Source organism: Chelonia mydas, chromosome 24 (assembly GCF_015237465.2).
Source record: "Chelonia mydas isolate rCheMyd1 chromosome 24, rCheMyd1.pri.v2, whole genome shotgun sequence".
Taxonomy (NCBI): Eukaryota; Metazoa; Chordata; order Testudines; family Cheloniidae; genus Chelonia; species Chelonia mydas.
This window is the reverse complement of record NC_051264.2, coordinates 16,092,971-16,113,951: the sequence shown is the minus strand read 5'-3', so window position 1 is coordinate 16,113,951 and position 20,981 is coordinate 16,092,971. Positions and strand designations below refer to the sequence as shown.

General features: G+C 49.6%; 1 protein-coding gene and 1 long non-coding RNA gene across 5 annotated transcripts in view; both read right to left on the bottom strand.

The window, feature by feature from the left end:
- The window catches only part of LOC119564204, a 49,871-nt gene extending 39,459 nt beyond the window's left edge, over positions 1-10,412 (bottom strand). Inside the window, exons 1-3 of one of the 4 annotated variants that reach the window (XR_006287330.1) lie at positions 9,746-10,412; positions 3,079-8,328; positions 2,918-2,928 (exon numbers count right to left, since the gene is read on the bottom strand). Coding sequence is in view for 1 of the 4 variants with exons in the window: in XM_043535185.1 (XP_043391120.1) it covers positions 9,746-9,767 (22 nt within the window). In the remaining 3 variants the exon portion in view is untranslated. Of the gene's footprint in view, positions 1-2,754; positions 8,329-9,745 lie in introns of those variants that run through there. The other 3 variants (XM_043535185.1, XR_006287329.1, XR_006287331.1) reach the window with 3 other exon arrangements.
- Positions 10,413-11,253: 841 nt separating this feature from the next.
- LOC122463736 lies at positions 11,254-18,467 on the bottom strand. Its single transcript, XR_006287342.1, has 3 exons — positions 18,294-18,467; positions 14,739-14,741; positions 11,254-11,295 (listed from the first exon to the last, which is right to left on the bottom strand). It is a non-coding gene; the product is annotated as an uncharacterized LOC122463736 (long non-coding RNA).
- Between the last annotated feature and the right edge of the window lie 2,514 nt (positions 18,468-20,981).

The following is a 20,981-nucleotide window of genomic DNA, read 5'->3' as shown; positions in this document are numbered from 1 at the left end:
CTGTAGTCTCTCCAATTTGTCTACATCCTTTCTCTAGTGGGGGCCCCAAAACTGGACGCAATACTCCAGATGTGGCCTCCCCAGTGCTGAATAGAGGGGAATAATCACTTCCCTCAATCTGCTGGCAATGCTCCTACTAATGCAGCCCAAGATGCTGTTAGCCTTCTTGGCAACAAGGGCACACTGCTGACTCATAGCCAGCTTCTCATCCACTGCAATCCCCAGGTCCTTTTCTGCAGAACTGCTACTTAGCCTGTCGGTCCCCAGGCAGTAGCGGTGCATGGGATTCTTCCGTCCTAAGTGCAGGACTCTGCACTGGTCCTTGTTGAAACTCATCAGATTTCTTTTGGCACAATCCTCCAATTTGTCTAGGTCACTCTGGACCCTATCCCTACCCTCCAGCATATCTACCTCTCCCCGCAGCTTAGTGTCATCTCTGAACTTGCGGAGGGTGCAATCCATCCGATCCTCCAGATCATTAATAAAGACATTGAACAAAACACGCCCCAGGACCGGCCCCTGGGACACTCTGCTTGATACCTGCTGCCAACTAGACATCCAGCCGTTGATCACTACCCGTTGAGCCCGACTATCTAGCCAGCTTTCTGTCCACCTTATAGTCCATTCATCCAATCCGTACCTCTTTAACTTGCTAGCAAGAAGACTGTGGGAGACCGTAGCAAAAGCTTTGCTAATTCAAGATATATCATGTCCACTGCTTTCCCCATATCCACAGAGCCAGTTATCTCATCATAGAAGGCAATCAGGTTGGTCAGGCCTGACTATTGTAACTGCAGTTATAACCAGCAAAACTGCTTTTGCTGGTATTGCTGGGCCTGGTGTCCACTTCAGTGTTCGGCCAGCATCGCTATATCAGCTAGCAGTGTGAAAAACGCTCTGCTGAAAAATCCCCAGTATAGAGGCAACTATACCGACTCAAGGGTGAGTCTCTCAGCTTACTGAACGTCAAGCGGGGAGGTGGTCTTATTATGTCGGAACAAGTCCTTACGTCAGCATATGCAGCCTGTACTCTAGGGACTATGCAGGCATACGCTCTGTAGTGTAGACATGGCCTCATTTCAGAGGAGAATATGCCATACCAGCAAAAGCACACTAGGATACTGGTAGAACGGTACTGGGAAAGCGCTCCTAGTGTAGAACTGGCTGGTAAGGCTTTTGCTATTGTGAGGAATCACCTTCTTTGAAATGATATTGGAGAAGGGCGTTTCTTGATCCTACTCTCACTATTTCCTTCCAGGAGGTCATGAATCGAGCTCCACGTTTTGTTGGGGTGAGTACTCAAAATGATTTTGCTGTCCAGCTCTTTTATATTATCTCATTACCTCTTAGCAAGCCTGAACCTTGAGCCCAGTGTTCAGCTGGAATAGCCTAGACAGGCATGGAAAGAGTGAGGCAAAACACAAAGCTATGGGTTTCCAAGTCCCACAGGAGTGTCTAAGAGTTAATCCAGGTGTTCTTTGTGGATTCAATTCTCCTATTATAGAAGTAGGCAATTGATTGCATTTCTGTGGTCTCTCTTCATTATGACCGGGTCCCAGATGGAGTCATACATATTGTGAGCTGTGATTCACTGGAAATCCTGTGAAGCTGCCTACCTGAGACTGGGATAATAGTATCCCCATAGGCAATCACATACATGACCTCATCTATACAAGGGAGCAGATTCCCAGATGATGTAAATTGGTGTTGCCTCAATAAAATAAGGGGGGCCAGATCAACAACTGGTGTCACTCATCTATAGTTCAATGAAAGTTAGTGGGTCCAAATGCCCAACTGATGGAAATCGGTCTTAGCGCCAATAAACTGAGTGGGGCCAAATCCCCAGCTGGTGTAAATTATCCAAAACTCCAGGGGATTCAATGGCTCAAATTCCAAATGGGTGTAAATCCACATCTCTGCATTGGAGATACGCCAGAGTAAACGGATGTAGCTCCACTGGAGTCAGAGCAGTGGTTCGCAGCATCAGTGGTGCGGTGCCTGTGAGCACTGCAAATTCACTTTGCTTTACGAGTCTGCTACATTACCATGATAATTTTGACAGAGGCCAAGTTAAGGGATGGAAGCCCATTCCCTTAACGGGTAGGGTGAGCAATTCTCCTATGTCAGAGATCCCTGGCAGTCCTAGTTTCTCTCATGATGGGAAATCAGACCAATAAAATGGTTCCCATTGTGACGGGATCCCCGGGGTGCAGCCTGGGTCTGTGGGACCGCTGTGCCCCCTTAACTCCCTCCAGCCTGGGCTATCTCTCCCAATACCTTGCTAGTGACCAGCAGCAAACCCCTTCAGGTACTGTTATCACTCAGCACAACCGCATGTGGAGCCCTACACCCAGGTAGGTTGCAGGAACGCTCCCAGAGCCACTCATGAGTCACACAGAGAAAGACACCAGAGCCAAATCCCCCCAGCTCCCAGCACTGTACCTCAGGAATATACCAGTATATCAAGATGAGCAGTGCAAATTTATTAATTGGTTCACCACTTCATCAATGGAAAGGGGATAGACACCAGGCTTTGCAAACCTGAGCAGGTTTGCCACACACTTTGTACAAACTCACTGGTAAAGATAAACAGTTAAACAAATTTTTTTACTACAAAAGATAGATTTTAAGTGACATTAAGTGATAGGCAAAAAGTCAGAGTTAGTTACCAAAATAAAATAAAATATAAGCATGCAGTCTAAGCTCTCAACCCTATTAGACTGCCCAACATCTAGATTAAGCAGTTTTTCTCACCCCACTGGAGATTGCAGTCCTTCATGTACAGATTTCACCCTTGAAACCTGGGCCAATCTCCTCTGCTGGAGTCTTCAGTGAGTGTCTTTGTTGCTTGCAGCAAAGGTGGGGGCAGGAGAAAGCCAAGCATGGGGCCCCTGTGTCATGAGTCCCCAGCCAAGGTTGAGCAATTCCCTTGGTGTGGCCTCATGCAGGTGAGTCATTGCACTGTAGCTCCCTTGCTGGACAATGGCTAGTGATGTCTGTTCAACAGCACCCACCCCGGTGTTGGTTACCTCCCTTGTCATTGTCTCTGTGTAGCTAGTATCTGGGCGCCTCCCAAACCCACAGCATATTTTAGTGAAAACCATACAACACAATTCTTATAATTTCATATGCATTGGTGCTACACATGTTTAGATAGAACAATGTCTTTCAGCAGATCATAACCTTTCCCCTGATACCTTACCAGGCATGCTTTATATGCAAGATCACAGTTATTTAAAAATGAGGAATATGGGGGTTACAGGATGCTCCCCCAAGGTATAGAGTGTCACACCCATGTTTCAAAATCTGGAGTTTCAGGTGTTGCTTTATAACCTGGTGGGACGGTCAAGATGAATCTATAGCTGCCATTCTCCTCGTCTCCGTCCCTTGCCCAAAGGGAAGCAGCGCTGGGCCAGTACAAATGCTGGTGGTAACAATGAAAGTAATGGTAGGAGTAACATACTCGCTATTATAATGATGATTCTCTCTCAGAAATAGGATTGGATATGTCTGCGCTTTCCTCTTTGCCCAAAGGTGAACTTTTACCATTCCCTGTAGCTGAGTTTGGATTGTTTGAGTGAGCAGAAAGGAGGACAAAAGGTTCTCCTCACTTATTAAGAAAACTCTTTACATCTATTCGTGTGTTTAGATAGATTAAAAGCCACTTTTGTCCAAATCTCAGATTCGGTGTGTACAGATTCGGTTCTAAGAAGTTTGTGTGCCGGAGAAATAGAGAGGCCCTCACTGACTGACGTTAGCTTACTATGCCGTTTCCCTTACACATTTAGGCCACCAGGAGGAAAAGTTGTCTCTCATTTAAGGGGTCTCACAGTTGAGGGTTTCAAGTACAGATGCCCGGGGCTCGATTTCAAAAGGTGCTAAACTCCCTGGGCTACACCAGAAGTCAGTAGCAGCTCTGGGACAACAACAAAGTTTGCCATGACACAAGCACCTCAGCTGCTTCTGCCAGGGATAGGAGCAAACCACCCTCATTCCAATGTCACAGGAAGTCAATGGAAAAAAATAACTTTCTTGTTTTTTTCTCTCTAAATGGTTAATGGGGCAATGATCTGTGGTGAGTATCTCAAGTTCTCTCTCTTTGAGAATCTCTTGCATTATCTTGGCAGCTCTCATAATGGGAATGGAGACTGGAGCCATTTGAGTTAAAGGAGGCACCCTCAGTATATTTCATGGTACAACCTCAGTGAAAGGAAAAAAGTGCCCCCCGCTCTTGCTGCTGCCCACCAGCCCTGACACAGAAGGGTCCCCCACCCAGCAGCATCTGCCAATGGCATGAAACTGTTTGTTTCAGCTGCTGCCTTTAGTCCATGCCAAGGAGTAACAACTAGCGAGCAGAAACAAAGCTTTACCTTTTCATTTATGAGATATTATTTTCCTGCTTGTCTGGCAGTTAGAGAGAGGATGGGGGAGTGACAGGCTCAAATTTATGTTAACAGAGAACACCACTAGCACAATTCATAGGTTCACACATTTTAAGGCCAGAAGGGACCATTCAATTCAGCTAGTCCGACCTCCTGCATAACACAGTCCAGGGAATTTCGTCCAGTCATTCCTGCAACTAGCCCATGATTTCTAGGTGAGCTAGGGCACACCCAAAAGAAAGATATCCTGGCAAAATCCTCACCAGTGCCTACATGTGTTAAGACTGTAAGTTGCATTTTCAAAAGTGAGGAAGACTTCGGTACTTCATATCCCCAGACTTTCACCAGGACTCAGGCTCTTAAGTGCCTCCGTCAATTTTGAATGTGGGACTTGGACTCCTAAATCCCCTAGATGCTTATGCACATGTTATACCAAGAGTTGACTGACAGACTTTGAGTGAAGGAGATTCCATCTTGTCCCTTGGTAACTTCCCCATTTGATGGCTGTGTTCATTTAAGACTGGTTCATGTAAGAGGGAATGGGTCCAGTTCACCTGTAATTAGTTAGATCCCTCCCAGTGGGTCCTGATAGAAGGCACCTGGCCTCCATGCAGGGAGCTGTTAAGAATTGCTAGGAGAGAGCCACTTCACCACCAGGATCATGCACCACAGATCAGGAGCAGGGCAGAGGGCTACTCTCAACATCCCTGAGCTGCCCCCTTCAAGCACACAAGACTTCTTCCCCTTTCCTCCTGTCACCCTCTCCATTGAATGCAATGCTGGGAAGTGCAATGCTGTCTCATTGAAACAGCATTCCCGTGGCAGACAGAATAAACTCTGTGTGGGAAAATACTGACACAGTGGCAGGGATTTGACGAGTGTGTGATAACCAGCACATAAATCCCAGTGGCAGCTCAAATCCCCGAAAGAAAGTTTTAATTTCCAAAATTACCCTTCCCTTTAACAAATCCAAGAGCTCAGTTCCAGCCCTCCCAAGTCTCCCCTGGCCCTCTCCTCCCTCATTTCCCCATCCAGTGCCATCAATAGCAGTTTGTAAAGGGCACTGCTGTACAATGCACAATACTGGAAGTGGAATGCTGGCGGTCGCACACAGCCGTAGGGGACTAGAAAGGGACTAAACTCCTCCAGGGAGTGCGGGAGGGTTCTTGTCTGATTCCCTGTGGGTTACTGGGACCATAATGACCATTTGCCATCTCTCCCCAGGACTAAGAATTATGAATTACTAACTCAAACGCTGACGAAACCGGATTGGCTGACTTCGATGATGACACCTGCCATTACGCTCCCTGTGCTGCTGCCTCACAACTCTCCCACCAATCAAATGCTGACTGAAAATCATGAATCCTACTGAATGGGCCTCTAGCTGATTACTGTGACAGTCCTTGATTTTTATGCTTTTTGATGTAACAGGGAGCGGAGGGACACTGAGCTCTGTCCCGCAGCTGCCCTGGGGGATTGCGAGAGCTTTGCAAAAATTAAAATAAATACAAATGCACAAAAAAGGTTCAGTAACTGTTGGTTTTTTTACATTTTAGTAAACTAAATTTCCTTTCAGGCTGGGATAGGATTCGCTCCACTGTAAACGCTGACATGACTGTGAGTCAATTCTAAACTCTTTTTAGGCAATGTTTACTGTATGGGGGGTGCGGGAAGACACTGTTCTCCAGTATTCCTCTCTCTCCCTCAGTGGTGAAACCAGGGAAGCAGCAGCACTGGGGAAAATGAATAATGGAGTGGCTCACAAATCCAGAAGGGCAGGAGGGAAGAGTATCCATTAACTGAGCTACAGAACTACACTACCAGGGCTAGAGAACATGTGGCAAGTTTTCCTTTCAGGGTAGATGCTCCAGCACATAATCCTCAAAAATCTAGAGGTGCCTCCTTGCACTCCATAAAATGATCCCTTTCCAGAACAGTTACGCTCTTTTGGCTTGAACGTCGGACAAGAAACCACTCCCATTAAAACCACCCATAAACTGCACCTCAGTCTTGCTTCTTCAAAGGACACAGATTACAGATAAATTCATGAGAAGGTTTAATTTGTTCTTAATTATTTTGGGCTTCAGCCCCTTCCACTGGCTTCTCTGCCTCATCCAGCCCAGCTCCCTACATCCGGACTGTCACCTTCTATCCTTCATGTGAGACACAAAATCTCTTCCCCCAAAAGACACCGGGGTTGGGATTTGCAAAGAATCCTAATTTCCTTCGGTCTGTCTGAGAATCCCAGCCTAGGGCAACAGAGCAATATTTTGCAAAGCAGATGGGGGCAGGGCTGCTCTGTTTGGTCATTCCACTAACGTGTCAAATGCTGCTGGAAATAAAAGTGGCAACTCTTCCTGAACCCCTCTCCACGTTCTCATGACTCTACTGGATTGTGAGCACAGAAGCAGCCACTTCCAAACAACCTGTTAGGAAGCTGTCAAAGCTCTGATCCAGTGCCCCACCAGACTGCTGTGAGGGGACCCAGACACTGGTTTCCATGTCTTTCAAGCCTCCAGAGTCTGAATAGACATGAGCCCAGACACTGGCTCTGTCTTGGGGTCCTTATGCACACTCCCAGGGGGCTGATCTATCTAGCACCCCCTCCTGAGAATTGCAGCCAGGGGGTCCAACCACCCAGTTGCTAGAATCAGTGCTGACTCCTCTGACTCCCCTGTAGCTTAAACTCACCCTCTTCCAGAATCCCACTGAAGATAGAAGCCTTCCAGTTTAACTCTCCCAGGGGGCCCATGATGAGGTGAAACACGTAACATGGAGAGAGACACTTTGCATAGGATTCTAAAATACTATTGCACTTTACTTAAGCACAAGAAATAGACAGAGAGAGCAGCTCATATCTAAACCCACAAACATCCTAAACACATTGCCCCTCACTCTGGCTCACCCTTCCCTTGGGAATCCTTTGGGAACCATCCGACTTCAGGTAGGCAGGGTTCCCCTGCCTCATCAGGCTCCTGCATCACTTCCCCTCGGCTTGAACTGGTGACAACAGCCAAAGACCCCAAATAGATCAACTCCTGCCTTTCTAATCTTCCCATCCCTGTCAGGTGACTCTTGGATCTGTTTCCTCAGGCAATTTCATTGCCAGTGGACCACTCCCCTGACAAACTGATCCCCCAGGTTGGGAGCCAGTCTTTATTTCCATAGGGGACCATCCCAATTTAATGACCCTCTGTCAGTGCTGTATCATTACACCTTGGACTTTCAGTCTACCATGGAGACAAGATCACAGAGAAGACCCGCCCCCCCCCCCCATTCAAAATGGGGTTTGCGATCTAATAAAGGTACAGATGGACAGTTCATAAGCTCACACAGAATTCATGAACTGCATGGGCAGATTCCCAAATCCTCAAGAAGCCATGCCAAAAATGTGCCTACAAAGGCTAGAGTCCACTATCAAATCTTAAAAAAAATGAAGGTGTAACCCATACCTACCCTGTGTGGCTGTGTGCCCTCTAGCAGCAGGACAACATACAGGTGTATTAGTCAGCAACTGACTTTGCGCAAACAAATATAACTCTTTCAGCTCTTGCATGATTTCAGATGTAGCTAGCCAGGGTTCAGTCCCCCCCAGTGGCTCCTTCCCAGGTGAGATTTGTCCGAAGAGATGGTCCATTTGAGGATTTGAGCCGCAGTGGAACTCTGAAAGTTGGGATGAGCTTTCGCCGCGAGGGCAGCTTTTAGCTCTTGGTGATGGGGGTACTGTTACCACCATTAGTAGACATTGTGGCTTTCGGCTCCCTCTCGTGGTTAGTCCACATATAGCAGTTTATGAATCCCCTATTTTAGGATTCTTTAGCTCAGGGTCTCTTAGCTCAAACTCCAGCCACCAGACAGGAGCACAGACCTGCTCTGTGTAAGCGTAGTGCACAATGGGGCAAGAATGGCTCGAACAAACTGGGTAGCAGCAGGCGTCTTAGTGGTTCTGCATGCATACAGAAATGGCAATAATTACATCACCCATTAGGATGCAATAATCACCTGCAGGGCTTAGATCACGTTTGCCAACATGATTTTTGGCTCCAGTAACGCAGCATTAGAGGTTATGTGACATATTTGGCCCTAAATTCCCAGCCATTTTAAGGCATATACATGTCAGAAAATATCCAAGTTACAATTCAAACCATTTCATTTAGATTTTCTGGACAGCAATGAAGACTGTACCCTAAAGAGCTGATTGTCGGTGACACTCCATGGAATTGTGATTTTTATACTTACAACGTATCTTCACATAAGCAAGGCATTTTAAAGCGCCCTTTATATAACTTAATAATCAGGCCAATATTTTGCAAAAGTAACTAGTGATTCTGGGGAGCCCAAGCCTTCAAAGAGAGCTGATTTTCACAGGTTGGCTGCTCTGCACAAGGTGTTTTGAGTTGGGCTCCCAAAATCACAAGTCACTTCTGAAAATATATTTAAATAACCATAAAACAAATGCCCAAAGGAAAAGCTCCTGGTGCCCCAACTGTTAATCACATAATGATGGCTGCCAAGCAGGACAATCACATAAAGAAAATGAATTAACTCACCCATATCAATCAATCGAACAAAGCAGCCCATTAGTCCCTGGCCTGAAAAGTACCTTCAATCTTCCCCACAGCAGTTCCCTAACTGTGTGTCTCGACCCCAGCCATCAGCAGATGGAGTTCCAGCAACCCATTTTGCTCCGCACAGCGTGACCTCACATGTATGACACATGCGAAATCATGAGGCATTGAGAATGCCATATTGCTCTACAATGTGCCATCCTCCACACAGCATGACTGTGCACATACCACACATATGAGGTCATTCAGCATGGAAGATGCCATTTGGTAGAGAAAACTGTCATCCTCTACGAGGCGTGGTGTCGCATGCGCCATACACGTGAGTTCACACTGTGCTGAGGATGCCATTTTGCTCTCCAAAATGGTGTCCTCCATGCTATCTGGGGCCCCGAAAGGAAATAATTCATTACAATGGGGTCGTCCCAGTCAAAAATGTGGGAACCCATGCCCTAAACTCTGATATAAAGTTTAGGGAAGACAACAACAAACAACCACATTTTCCTCAAATGTCCCGAGGCCAAAAACTTTCTAGACATGCAGTAGGCTCTGCTCGCTACCAGGTGCGGGTGGAAAATATTTGTTGGTACAGTATTATTCAGTGCTGTAGTGTAAATAATGGGGTGATGGGTGCACTAATCTGAAAATGTAAATGCCTCACTCTTGTTAGATTAGAGGGTGCAGGAGATTGCAAAAGTGCTGCCACCTCAGCCAATTATCAATATCAGACCAGAGTATTCCCGGGAACTCGTTAAAAAGAGGCAGAAGAAAGAAATGTACCTAAAAAACCTGATCTACCTGTGCCAGATGTCGACGGCATATGCTGAGGTCAAATGCAGGCTGCAGTCGGGTGGCTTAGAGAGCAGATGTTTCAGCCAGATGTTCAGACCAGAGGCTGCGGCCAGATATTTGAAGCTGAGACAGAAATCAGACATGGACACCAGGTATCAAGTCCAGATGCCGAAGGCAGGGAAAGGAGGCCAAGTGTTGAGTCCAGGTGTTGAAGCCAGAGACAAAACACTTAGGCCCCCCCGTGGACCCCAGGCTACCAGAGGCCAGACATGAAGCCTGGAGGATGGAGGCCTGGTGCCGAGTCCAGTCATGGAGGTGGGTTTCTCTGGTGACCAAAGACCTTCCAATGCCATCACTCCTTGCTGCGGGAAGGGGGCTCAAACCTCCTCAGCCCCCAGGTTCAGAGGGTATTGTGACCCCTCTCCCTGAGAGCAGGGCAATGGGGGTGACACCCACCAATTCTGTCCACGCTGTGTGGCGAGAGGACTAAAGGGAGGAAGCTGGTCCTTTAACCCCCACCCCAAGGCTGGGAGGGGAGCAGTGGGGAGGCAGCTGTTCCAGTGCCCCTCCCCCTGCGACTTCTCCCTCCAGGCTGGAAGAAGCCGAGCTGTTCCCTTGCCCCTCCCCCTGCGACTTCTCCCTCCAGGCTGGAAGAAGCGAGCTGTTCCAGTGCCCCTCCCCCTGCGACTTCTCCCTCCAGGCTGGAAGAAGCGAGCTGTTCCATTGCCCCTCCCCCTGCGACTTCTCCCTCCATGGCCAAAAGAAATCTGATGAGGTTCAGCAAGGACAAGTGCAGAGTCCTGCACTTAGGACGGAAAAATCCCATGCACCGCTACAGAATAGGGACCGAATGGCTCGGCAGCAGTTCTGCAGAAGAGGACCTAGGGGGTACAGTGGACGAGAAGCTGGATATGAGTTAACAGTGTGCCCTTGTTGCCAAGGAGGCCAATGGCATTTTGGGATGTATAAGTAGGGGCATTGCCAGCAGATCGAGGGATGTGATCGTTCCCCTCTATTTGACATTGGCGAGGCCTCATCTGGAGTACTGTCTCCAGTTTTGGGCCCCACACTACAAGAAGGATGTGAAAAAAATTGGAAAACATCCAGCGCAGGGCAACAAAAATGAATAGGGGACTGGAACACATGACTTATGAGGCGAGGCTGAGGGAACTGGGATTGTTTAGTCTGCAGAAGAGAAGATTGAGGGGGGATTTGATATCTGCTTTCAACTACCTGAAAGAGGGTTCAAAAGAGGATGGATCTAGACTGTTCTCAGTGGTAGCAGATGACAGAACAAGGAGTAATGGTCTCAAGTTGTAGTGTGGGAGGTTTAGGTTGGATATTAGGAAAAACTTTTTCACTAGGAGGCTGGTGAAGCACTGGAATGCGTTACCTAGGGAGGTGGTGGAATCTCCTTCCTTGAAAGTTTTTAAGGTCAGGTTTGACAAAGCCCTGGCTGGGATGATTTAGTTGGGGATTGGTCCTGCTTTGAGCAGGGGGTTGGACTAGATGACCTCCTGAGGTCCCTTCCAACCCTGATATTCTATGATTCTATGCTGGAAGAAGCGAGCTGTTCCAGTGCCCCTCCCCCTGCGACTTCTCCCTCCAGGCTGGAAGAAGCCGAGCTGTTCCAGTGCCCCTCCCCCTGCGACTTCTCCCTCCAGGCTGGAAGAAGCCGAGCTGTTCCATTGCCCCTCCCCCTGCGACTTCTCCCTCCAGGCTGGAAGAAGCCGAGCTGTTCCCTTGCCCCTCCCCCTGCGACTTCTCCCTCCAGGCTGGAAGAAGCGAGCTGTTCCCTTGCGCCCCCCGGGCTACATGAGGAGACAGGAGAGGGCTGAAACATCTGGAGGGGGCAGAAGGAGTCTGTTCTAATGCGTCCCCCATGCTAAGCCTCCCAATTGGCTGCCTGAAAGGCGGCGGGGCTGTTCCTTTGCCCCGCCCACTGAACGGTCCGGGGAGGAGCAGGAGGCTGTTCCATGGTCCCGCCCCCCGCCGTTGCTTCCTCTCCGCGTCTCGCGCTGTCTCCTCCCCACCCCGCAGACTCGCGAACGCCCCCGGTTCTTCCCGCCTTTTCCAAAGCTCCGCCCCCTCCCCTGCCCCCCCACCGCTACCTACCGCCGCGCGCCGGGCTGAGCAGAGGGGGCGGGGCAGAAACGGGGCGCGAGAGCCCCGCGGTCGCTGCCTCGCGGCGGGGTCCTCGCCCACCCACCTGGGCTCGGTGTATCCGCGGCACGGGGAGTCCCGGGGTGGGGGTGGGACACGAGGAGCCAGGAAGGGGTCTCGAGGGTCTGCGGGGAGAATGGGGGACGGGACGGGACGGGATGGGACGCTGGCGGGGTCCCGAAGCAGTTGTGCGGGTTGCCGAGGGGACGTGTTGGGGAGCTGTGAAGGGGCTTATTGGGGAGCCATAAGGAGAATTATGTGGGGGTTTCTTTCTTAGAGAGGGGGTAAGAGGTGTTGAAAGTGCTTGTGGGGGGCTCCTGAGGGGGGACACACTAGGGGGTGTGAGGAGGCATATGAGGCAGGTCCTGAGGGGACAGGCTTGAGGGGGGGGTGTGAGGAGGTGTATGGGGCAGGTCCTGAGGGGACACGCTTGGCGGGGGGGCCATGAGGAGGTGTATGGGGCAGGTCCTGCTTGGGGGGTGGTGTGAGGAGGTGTTCCCAGCACCCAGTGCTGAGAGGCAAAACAACAGCAGGGGTTCGTTACCCGGTGTGTGTCACCCAATAATCACAACGCGGTGGAGAAGCAGAAAAGTTTATTTGCAGCTGCAAAGAAGGTACAGGGAGAATAGAAGCTCAAATCCTGCACACAGAGCAGGAAGTTACACAGGCTTTTATCCATCCTTTCTTCAGCATACTTATCCAATAGCAAGCTGTCCTAAGTATCCATATAGCCAGCCAATCCAGTTACCAGCTAGTTCCCTTGTTCTCTGTACCATCTGTTAAACTATACATAAAGCTGCTTTATTCAGCATTGTTCTTCCATATCTGCCCTGTTTGGCCTTGTTTAGTTTCAGGCAGTCTGACTCTGCAACATATTGTTGCAGATCCTCAGCATAGCTGATGCAAGTGCCTCCAGGCTTGGGGGGGCCAAGGACACTTGGGCCTAGTGCGAAGGGGCTTCATCGACACTCGTGGTCTTCCATCCTCTCGAGTTACCTAGTGGCCATGCCCAGTGTCCCCAACAACTATTCCCTCCTTTGAGAACACTCAACAGCCTTGGCTCTGAGTTTTCTCACTTGGGCTACTTATTTCTTTACAATAGGACTTTGCATAAGCACTTTGTGATAGCCCTGAAGAGAATGACTTATTAACTTTTGCAAAAGGGCCCTGACACATGATACTGCACAGCATAATACCATTAATACAAGCAAAGCAGGAAAGAGAAGTTTCAATAACAGGCTAAATAAACCACCAAGCCAAAATGACAAACCCCAGCCTGAAAACAAGGTTTGCAACCAATCGTTCTCTGGGGCAGTATAGGCAACCTGTGCTCCGGCTCAGGCATGGGCCTCAGCCTGTACCACCTTTTCATAGATCTCATAACTGCTATCATTTACATATACACAACATTGGGGCCCGACGAGGACACAAACCCCCCCTTGGGATGCCAAGAGATAGTCCAAAGCCAGCCTGTTTTGGAGGGAAAAAGAAAAGGAGTACTTTTGGCACCTTAGAGACTAACCAATTTATTTGAGCATAAGCTTTCGTGAGCTACAGCTCACTTCATCGGAAAATGTCCTGAGCTGCTGTACCTCTTTATTTAATGTTTTTACTGCTGATCCTAAATCACTAACCGAGTCCTCTAACTCTAAGGCAACTTTCTCAAGTACTATTTACAGCCTTACAGTATAGCGGCCTATGCATGCCATGGCTGGCCCGGTAAACAGTGGCGCTATTCTCAGTACAGAGCACCCTACAAGCTTCTCGGTTGTGAGGGGATTCTTTATATTGCCCTCCAATCATAGAATCATAGAATATCAGGGTTGGAAGGGACCTCAGGAGGTCATCTAGTCCAACCCCCTGCTCAAAGCAGGACCAATCCCCAATCAAATCATCCCAGCCAGGGCTTTGTCAAGCCTGACCTTAAAAACTTCCAAGGAAGGAGATTCTACCACCTCCCTAGGTAACGCATTCCAGTGTTTCACCACCCTCCTAGTGAAAAAGTTTTTTCTAATATGCAACCTAAACCTCCCCCACTGCAACTTGAGACCATTACTCCCTGTCCTGTCCTCTTCTACCACTGAGAATAGTCTAGAACCATCCTCTCTGGAACCACCTCTCAGGTAGTTGAAAGCAGCTATCAAATCCCCCCTCATTCTTCTCTTCTGCAGACTAAACAATCCCAGTTCCCTCAGCCTCTCCTCATAGGTCATGTGTTCCAGACCCCTAATCATTTTTGTTGCCCTTCGCTGGACTCTCTCCAATTTATCCACGTCCTTGTAGTGTGGGGCCCAAAACTGGACACAATACTCCAGATGAGGCCTCACCAATGTCGAATAGAGGGGAACGATCACGTCCCTCGATCTGCTCGCTATGCCCCTACTTATACATCCCAAAATGCCATTGGCCTTCTTGGCAACAAGGGCACACTGCTGACTCATATCCAGCTTCTCGTCCACTGTAACCCCTAGGTCCTTTTCCGCAGAACTGCTGCCTAGCCATTCGGTCCCTAGTCTGTAGCGGTGCATTGGGTTCTTCCGTCCTAAGTGCAGGACCCTGCACTTATCCTTATTGAACCTCATCAGGTTTCTTTTGGCCCAATCCTCCAATTTGTCTAGGTCCCTCTGTATCCTATCCCTGCCCTCCAGCATATCTACCACTCCTCCCAGTTTAGTATCATCTGCAAATTTGCTGAGAGTGCAATCCACACCTTCCTCCAGATCCTTTATGAAGATATTGAACAAAACCGGCCCCAGGACCGACCCCTGGGGCACTCCACTTGACACCGGCTGCCAACTAGACATGGAGCCATTGATCACTACCCGTTGAGCCCGACAATCTAGCCGTAGTCAGTCGCCTCAGGGTCTTTTCTCGTGACTCAACAGAGGTATCTCGGGCATTTCTAATCTTTCCTTTGGGCAGTGTGGCAGTTATTGACAGATGAGGAACTCCATGAGCTATATAACAGCTACCTGTCCAGTTGGCTGGCAGCACCTTGTAAGCCTTTCGGCCACATATAAAATAGTGACCCTGTAGGGCCCAGTAAGGACTGTTTCTTAAGGGGATTCCTGGGATATTTAAGGCTGCTTTGGCTGCTTTTCCAAACAGTTCATATGCCCCTAAGGGGGCATCCCATCCTCCTGATTGGGTACAAGTGGGAGTGTTTCTAATTGTGCCGTTCAAATTACACTCGCCATAGGGACCACTACAAACCCACCATTGGCTTGCTACATTGGAGATATTGACTGGACGGCAAGTTATATTTCCAAAGCCTTCTTTTGTGGTAAGATTATTCGTAAGAGTTTCCCTAAAAGGGGAGGAACCATTACACCCACACTGCTGGCCTCCCCTCTTGGTCTTTATCCACTACCCATCAGCCCACTGTGTAATAATACAGGAGCTTTTTTTCACGGGACGCCCATAGTGATCAGATTGGTTTTGGGTAAAACATAATATGCCCTTAGTGAGTACTGCAACTGAATACTCCTGGTCCTGATAGGTGGCTTGCTGTAAGGAGGGCTTGTTCCAGAACGGCGAGTCCGTTCTTTCCTGCTCGTTGGTGGCGGCTAATTCTGGTAGGGTCAAGGGCAGCATGTCAAGGGGCATTCCTATTTTGGGGGACAGTGGAGTTGGAGCACATACCCAGCAATCACTCAGGTTTGTTAAAGTAGCAACATGGTGCGCAAGCGAAACAAAGGAGTTATGCTCCCGATATGCACAGTTTGGAAATAATACAGAGAATAACAATGTTACCCAATTAATTATTACCATAGTTTTTTTAACCCAGGGTCTCCAGTACCTGGGTGGGCTCATTTTGGCGTTAAGGTGCCCGCTATTTGTGTCTCTTAAACAGTAGCTTTAGCTCGAGATCGTCACTAGATGAGGAGTCAGCAGGTTGGACGGTCCACTGTTCTGCTGACAAGGGGGCGGGTACTGCCTTCAGACAAGAGTGATGGATCCAGTCCTTGTGTCCCTTGACCTTTGCCGCTGTATGGGAGATCAGCAGGACGGTATAGGGTCCTTTCCACTTTTCCTGGGGAGGCTTGTCTTTCCAGGTACGAACAAGCACGGAGTCACCAGGCTGTAAGGAGTGGACGGGAGAGTCCAAGGGGAGAGGCTGGGAATCCTTGGTATACCTGTGAAGAGACAAGAGAGCAGCAGACAGGGAACACATATACTGAGACAAAAAAACATTACCCCACTCCCATTCCCCTGACAGAACCGGGGTGCCATTCATAGGCCATGCCCTTCCAAACATAATTTCAAAGGGACTAAGCCCTAATCTACCCTTTGGGAAACGTGGATCCGAAGTAGGATGAGGGGCAAAGCATCAGGCCATCGCAGTGAGGCTTCTTGGCACACTTTTGAGAGATGCCGTTTAAGGGTCTGATTGGTACGCTCCACTACACCACTGGCTTGCGGTCTCCAGGGCGTATGGAGTTTCCAGGGGATCTGTAAGGCATGTGAGATGCTTTGGATGATTTTTGATGTGAAGTGTGTCCTGTTGTCAGATTCCATCCACCGGGGGAGTCCAAAGCGAGGAATGATCTCTTTAACAAAGTTGAGGGCCACTGTTCTGGCAGTGCAATTATGGCATGGGAAGGCTTCTGGCCATCCGCTGTACCGATCCACTAAGACGAAGAGATATTTGAACACTTGGGTCCGGGGAAACTCAGTAAAGTCTATTTGCCACACTTGTCCAGGGCCCGGAGTGGGTTCCAGGGCAGCTGGTGGCACAGGATGTCCCGGTCGGGGGTGATTCTTTTGGCAGACTAAGCAGTCCGCTTGTACCTGGGCAGCCAGGGGTCGGAATCCGGATGTGATAAAATATTTTCCCATTAGTTGGATAAGTGCTTCCCTACCAGTGTGAGTGGTTTGATGTAGTTTCTGCAGCACCGGCCGGATCAGGCCCTTCGGTAGGAGGACCTTCCCTTCCAGGGAACGGAGCCATCCCGCCTTTTCCCGGAGACTGAGTTTGTCATTTAGCTGTCTCTCCTCCCCAGAGTACTGAGGGGTTGGAAGCTCCCCTACTGATGGGATAAGGGCATGCATATGGGCGTTCTCAGTCTGAGGGGATGGCAGGGTGGCAGCATGCTTAGCCTCTCTATCTGCCCGGGCGTTACCTCTGGCCACATCTTGATCTTCACTTTGATGGGCTTTACAATGTACCACCGCCACTTCCGAGGGAAGTTGTACGGCCTCTAGAAGCCGGAGGATTTGGGGCCCGTACTTGACTGGGGAGCCTTGGGCTGTCAGCATTCCCCTTTGCTTCCACAGGCCAGCATGAGCATGCAGCACCCCAAAAGCATATTTTGAATCAGTAAAAATGTTGACCCTCTTTCCTTTTGACAGTTCAAGTGCACGGGTCAGGGCTATTAGTTCGGCAAGCTAGGCAGAGGTCCCAGTAGGCAAACCTTCAGCTTCCACAGTGTCATGGAGCGTCACAACAGCATAACCCGCCCTCCTTTGCCCATCTATTACAGTACTGCTACCATCAGTGTACCACTCATAATCTGCATTTGGGAGGGGTACATCCTTTAAATCCAGACGGCTAGAGTACTGGGCATCTATGATCTCTAAACAGTCATGTTCCTGTTCCTCTGTTTCTTGCAAGAGGGTGGCTGGGTTAAGGGAGGGGCAAGACTGCAGGGTGACCTCGGGGTTCTCTAACAGCTTAGCCTGACACCAAGCTATCTGGGCTCTGGCTCACCCTTGGTGTCTAGCAGGGCTCGGACCATATGGGGAGTATAGATTTGCATAACCCCTCCCAATGATAGCTTCTTGGCTTCCTCAAGCACTAGGGCAGTAACTGAGACTGTCTGTAAACATGCCGGCCAACCCTTTGCAACCTGATCCAGTTGCTTAGAAAGATAAGCCACGGGATGTCTCCATGCTCCTAACAGTTGTGTGAGCACTCCCAGGGGCACCCCTTTTCGTTAGAGATCCGGCAGACCCAGGGCTGGAGCTTCCATCAACTTCCTCTTCAAGATTTTAAATGCCCTGTCAGCCTCTGGGGTCCAATAGAAGGGGTCATGATCTGCTTCTTTTACACAGTCATAAAGGGGTTTAGCCCATAGTCCAAACTCTGGGATCCATATCCTACAAAAGCCTGCCATACCCAGAAAAGCTCTGAGCCGTTTACGATTACTTGGGGTAGGAACTTGGCATATAGCTTCCTTTCTTTCGCTTGAAAGCTGACGCTCCCCTTGCCTTAGCTGTAACCTGATTCCGCTCCACCTCAGACAACAGGGTTCTCAGGAGGATATTACAGTCGTCTCAATCTGGCTTGTGACTACTGAGGCACCCCTCAAAGACTGAAATAAACCAGCTTGGGTTCATGGAAAATTCCCCAGCCTGTGTTTTACAAGCTGCTAGGTCTATGGGATTGAACGGCACATGGGTGTAAACTTGCATAGTGGTAGCCTGACGTCCGTCTGCCCCTGGGCGAGCCACAACAGTCTCAGTAATCAAAGGATAGAGTCCCACCGAGGGGGCAATCTCTGTAACCTGAGGCATTCTACCCTTATAAGGTGGGGATATGGGGGCCGAAGGGGACACCGGCTCTGCCATTACAGTGGAGGTGGGGGTCTGGGGACTAACATTAGCTGCTACCGAACCAGTCGGAGTCAAATTACAGCTCTGCAGAATTACAGCTCTGTTCTATTTCTTAAAGCCATACACGCTTGTGCATACAGATGTTCATTCCATTTACCCGTTCGCTGATAAAACTAATTGGAGGATCGTATTATAATTGATTGACCCTCCCGGTGGCCACCATTCCTGGTCCTCTAGCCGATATTGAGGCCAGCCTACTGTACAAAACCTTTTCAATTTACTTTTAGTCATTGGATCTGATCCAAACACTTTCCAGTTTGCTAGAATGCATTCTAGGGCGTACACTGTGCCCTGCCTCCTGAGCTCTGTCCCTGTCCCATACCTACAGGGTAACTCTGGGCGTCCCCAGGTTCCAACAGAGCATACAATCCGGATTTCAAAAGGTTCCTACCTTATCCAAGGGACCGGTTCCCCACTGTCGCCCGCAGCTGCTCCTCCCCTATGTTCAAGGGATCGGTTCCTCACTGTCGCCCACAGCTGCTACTCCACTACATGAGTGCGTTGCACCGTTGTGCCCTCCTGGGCCGATAAAATCGCGTCTCCTCCGAGGCCTGCGATGAACTCACCGGTGTGCGCTGGGCGTCGGTTCTCGCCGCAGTCCTTGACCTCCAGGAGGGGTCTGGGTAAGGCTAAATAGCAGCCTCGTCGCCCACCCAGGGACACCAAAAGCTGTTGCCGGCACCCAGTGCCAGAGGCGAACAACAGCAAGGTTCGTTGCCCGGTATGCATCCCCAAGAATCACAAAGGGGTGGAGAAACAGAAAAGTTTATTTGCAGCTGCAAACAAGGTACAGGGAGAATAGAATCTCAAATCCTGCAACCAGAGCAGGAAGTTACACAGGCTTTTATACATCCTTTTTCCCAGCATACTTATCCAATAGCAAGCTGCCCTAAGTATCCATATAGTGAGCCAATCCAGTTCCCAGCTAGTTCCCTGGTTCTCTGTATCATTTCTTAAACCATACATAAAGCTGCTTTATTCAGCATTGTTCTTCCATATCTGCCCTGTGTGGCCTTGTTTAGTTTCAGGCAGTCTGACTCTGCAACATATTGTTGCAGATCCTCAGCATAACTGCTGCGAGTGCCTCCAGGCTGGGGGGCGAAGGACACTTGGGCCTAGTACACAGAGCTGCTGCGAGTGCCTCCAGGCGAGGGGTGCGGGGGGCAAGGACACTTGGGCCTAGTGCGAGGGGGCTTCATCGACACTCGTGGTCTTCCATCCCCTCGAGTTACCTAGTGGCCATGCCCCAGTGTCCCCAACAGTGTTTGACATTGCCCTTTGGAAATGATCGAAACAGCAACCCTGCATCCCTCTCTTTTGCAAAACTATTGTTCTACTGCCCTAGACAGAGATTGTCAGACAGGCCTAAGCCAGTTAGGTGTCCAGCTCCTTTCACTCCTTTAGTCTCCTTTGAAAAATGCCACCCTAATGCCTTTTTTTCTGAAAAGATTTTGGTTCTCCTGTGAAGGATAGATAGTGCTGGTCCGGGCAGAGAGGAGGAGTGGATGAGGCTGAGAAGCCAGTGGAAGGGGAATAATTTTGAACAAATGAAGCCTTCTCATAAGTTTGTGCCATAACTTGTGTCCTTTGAAGAAGCAAGACTGAGGTGCAGCGTATGGGTTGTTTTGATGGGAGCGAATGCCTGTGTGATGTTCAGGCCAAAAGAGTGTAACTGTTCTGGACAGGGTTCGTTTTACTGAGTGCAAGGAGACATCTCCAGACCTCTGGGGATTATGTGCTGGAACATCTGCCCTGAAGGGAAACTTGCGACTTGTTCTCCCAGTCACAGCCCTGGGAACTGTCGCTCTCTAGCTCAGTTACAGACCCTTTTCCTTCCTGCTCTATTGGATTTGTGAGTTGCTCCATTATTTATTTTTTCTCGGTGCTTCCCAACCGAGGAAGAGGGAAGGATATCGGAGAGCACAACCTATTCCCCCTGCCTCACCTACACACAGTTCAGAATTCCCTAACAGAAATGACAGCATTTAGGCCTGGTCTAAACGTAAGGCAGTTTACTTCAACCTAATTATGTCAGTGTACGCACTGCAGCCGTGTCCCGCTGGGGGAAGTGCCCTCCTACACCGACATCATAACTCCACGAGAGGCGTAGCACTTATGTTGGGGTAGTTAAGGTGACGCAGCATCTGTGCAGACGCTGTGTTACTAACATCAGCTGCTTGCTGTCTTGAGCCCGGCTACCCACGGTTCCCCACTCCCAGCCAGGCTGCTGCCTGGAGGCTCCCTGCTCCCCGTTCAGGGAGTCAACAACCCTGGGCAGCTGGCCCCTGCTCCCAGTGGGGAGTCAGGGGTGGCGGGTGGGAGGGAGGGAGGCAGCTGGGCTCCTGGAGGGGAGCTGCAAGGAACTGAGAGCTTTGGCTCTCAGCCTCCCACACTGCCCCTCTTTAGTCTGTGGAAGCGCTCTTGGTGAGGACATGCATCACGGACAGAAGGAGGGTAGTGTGGA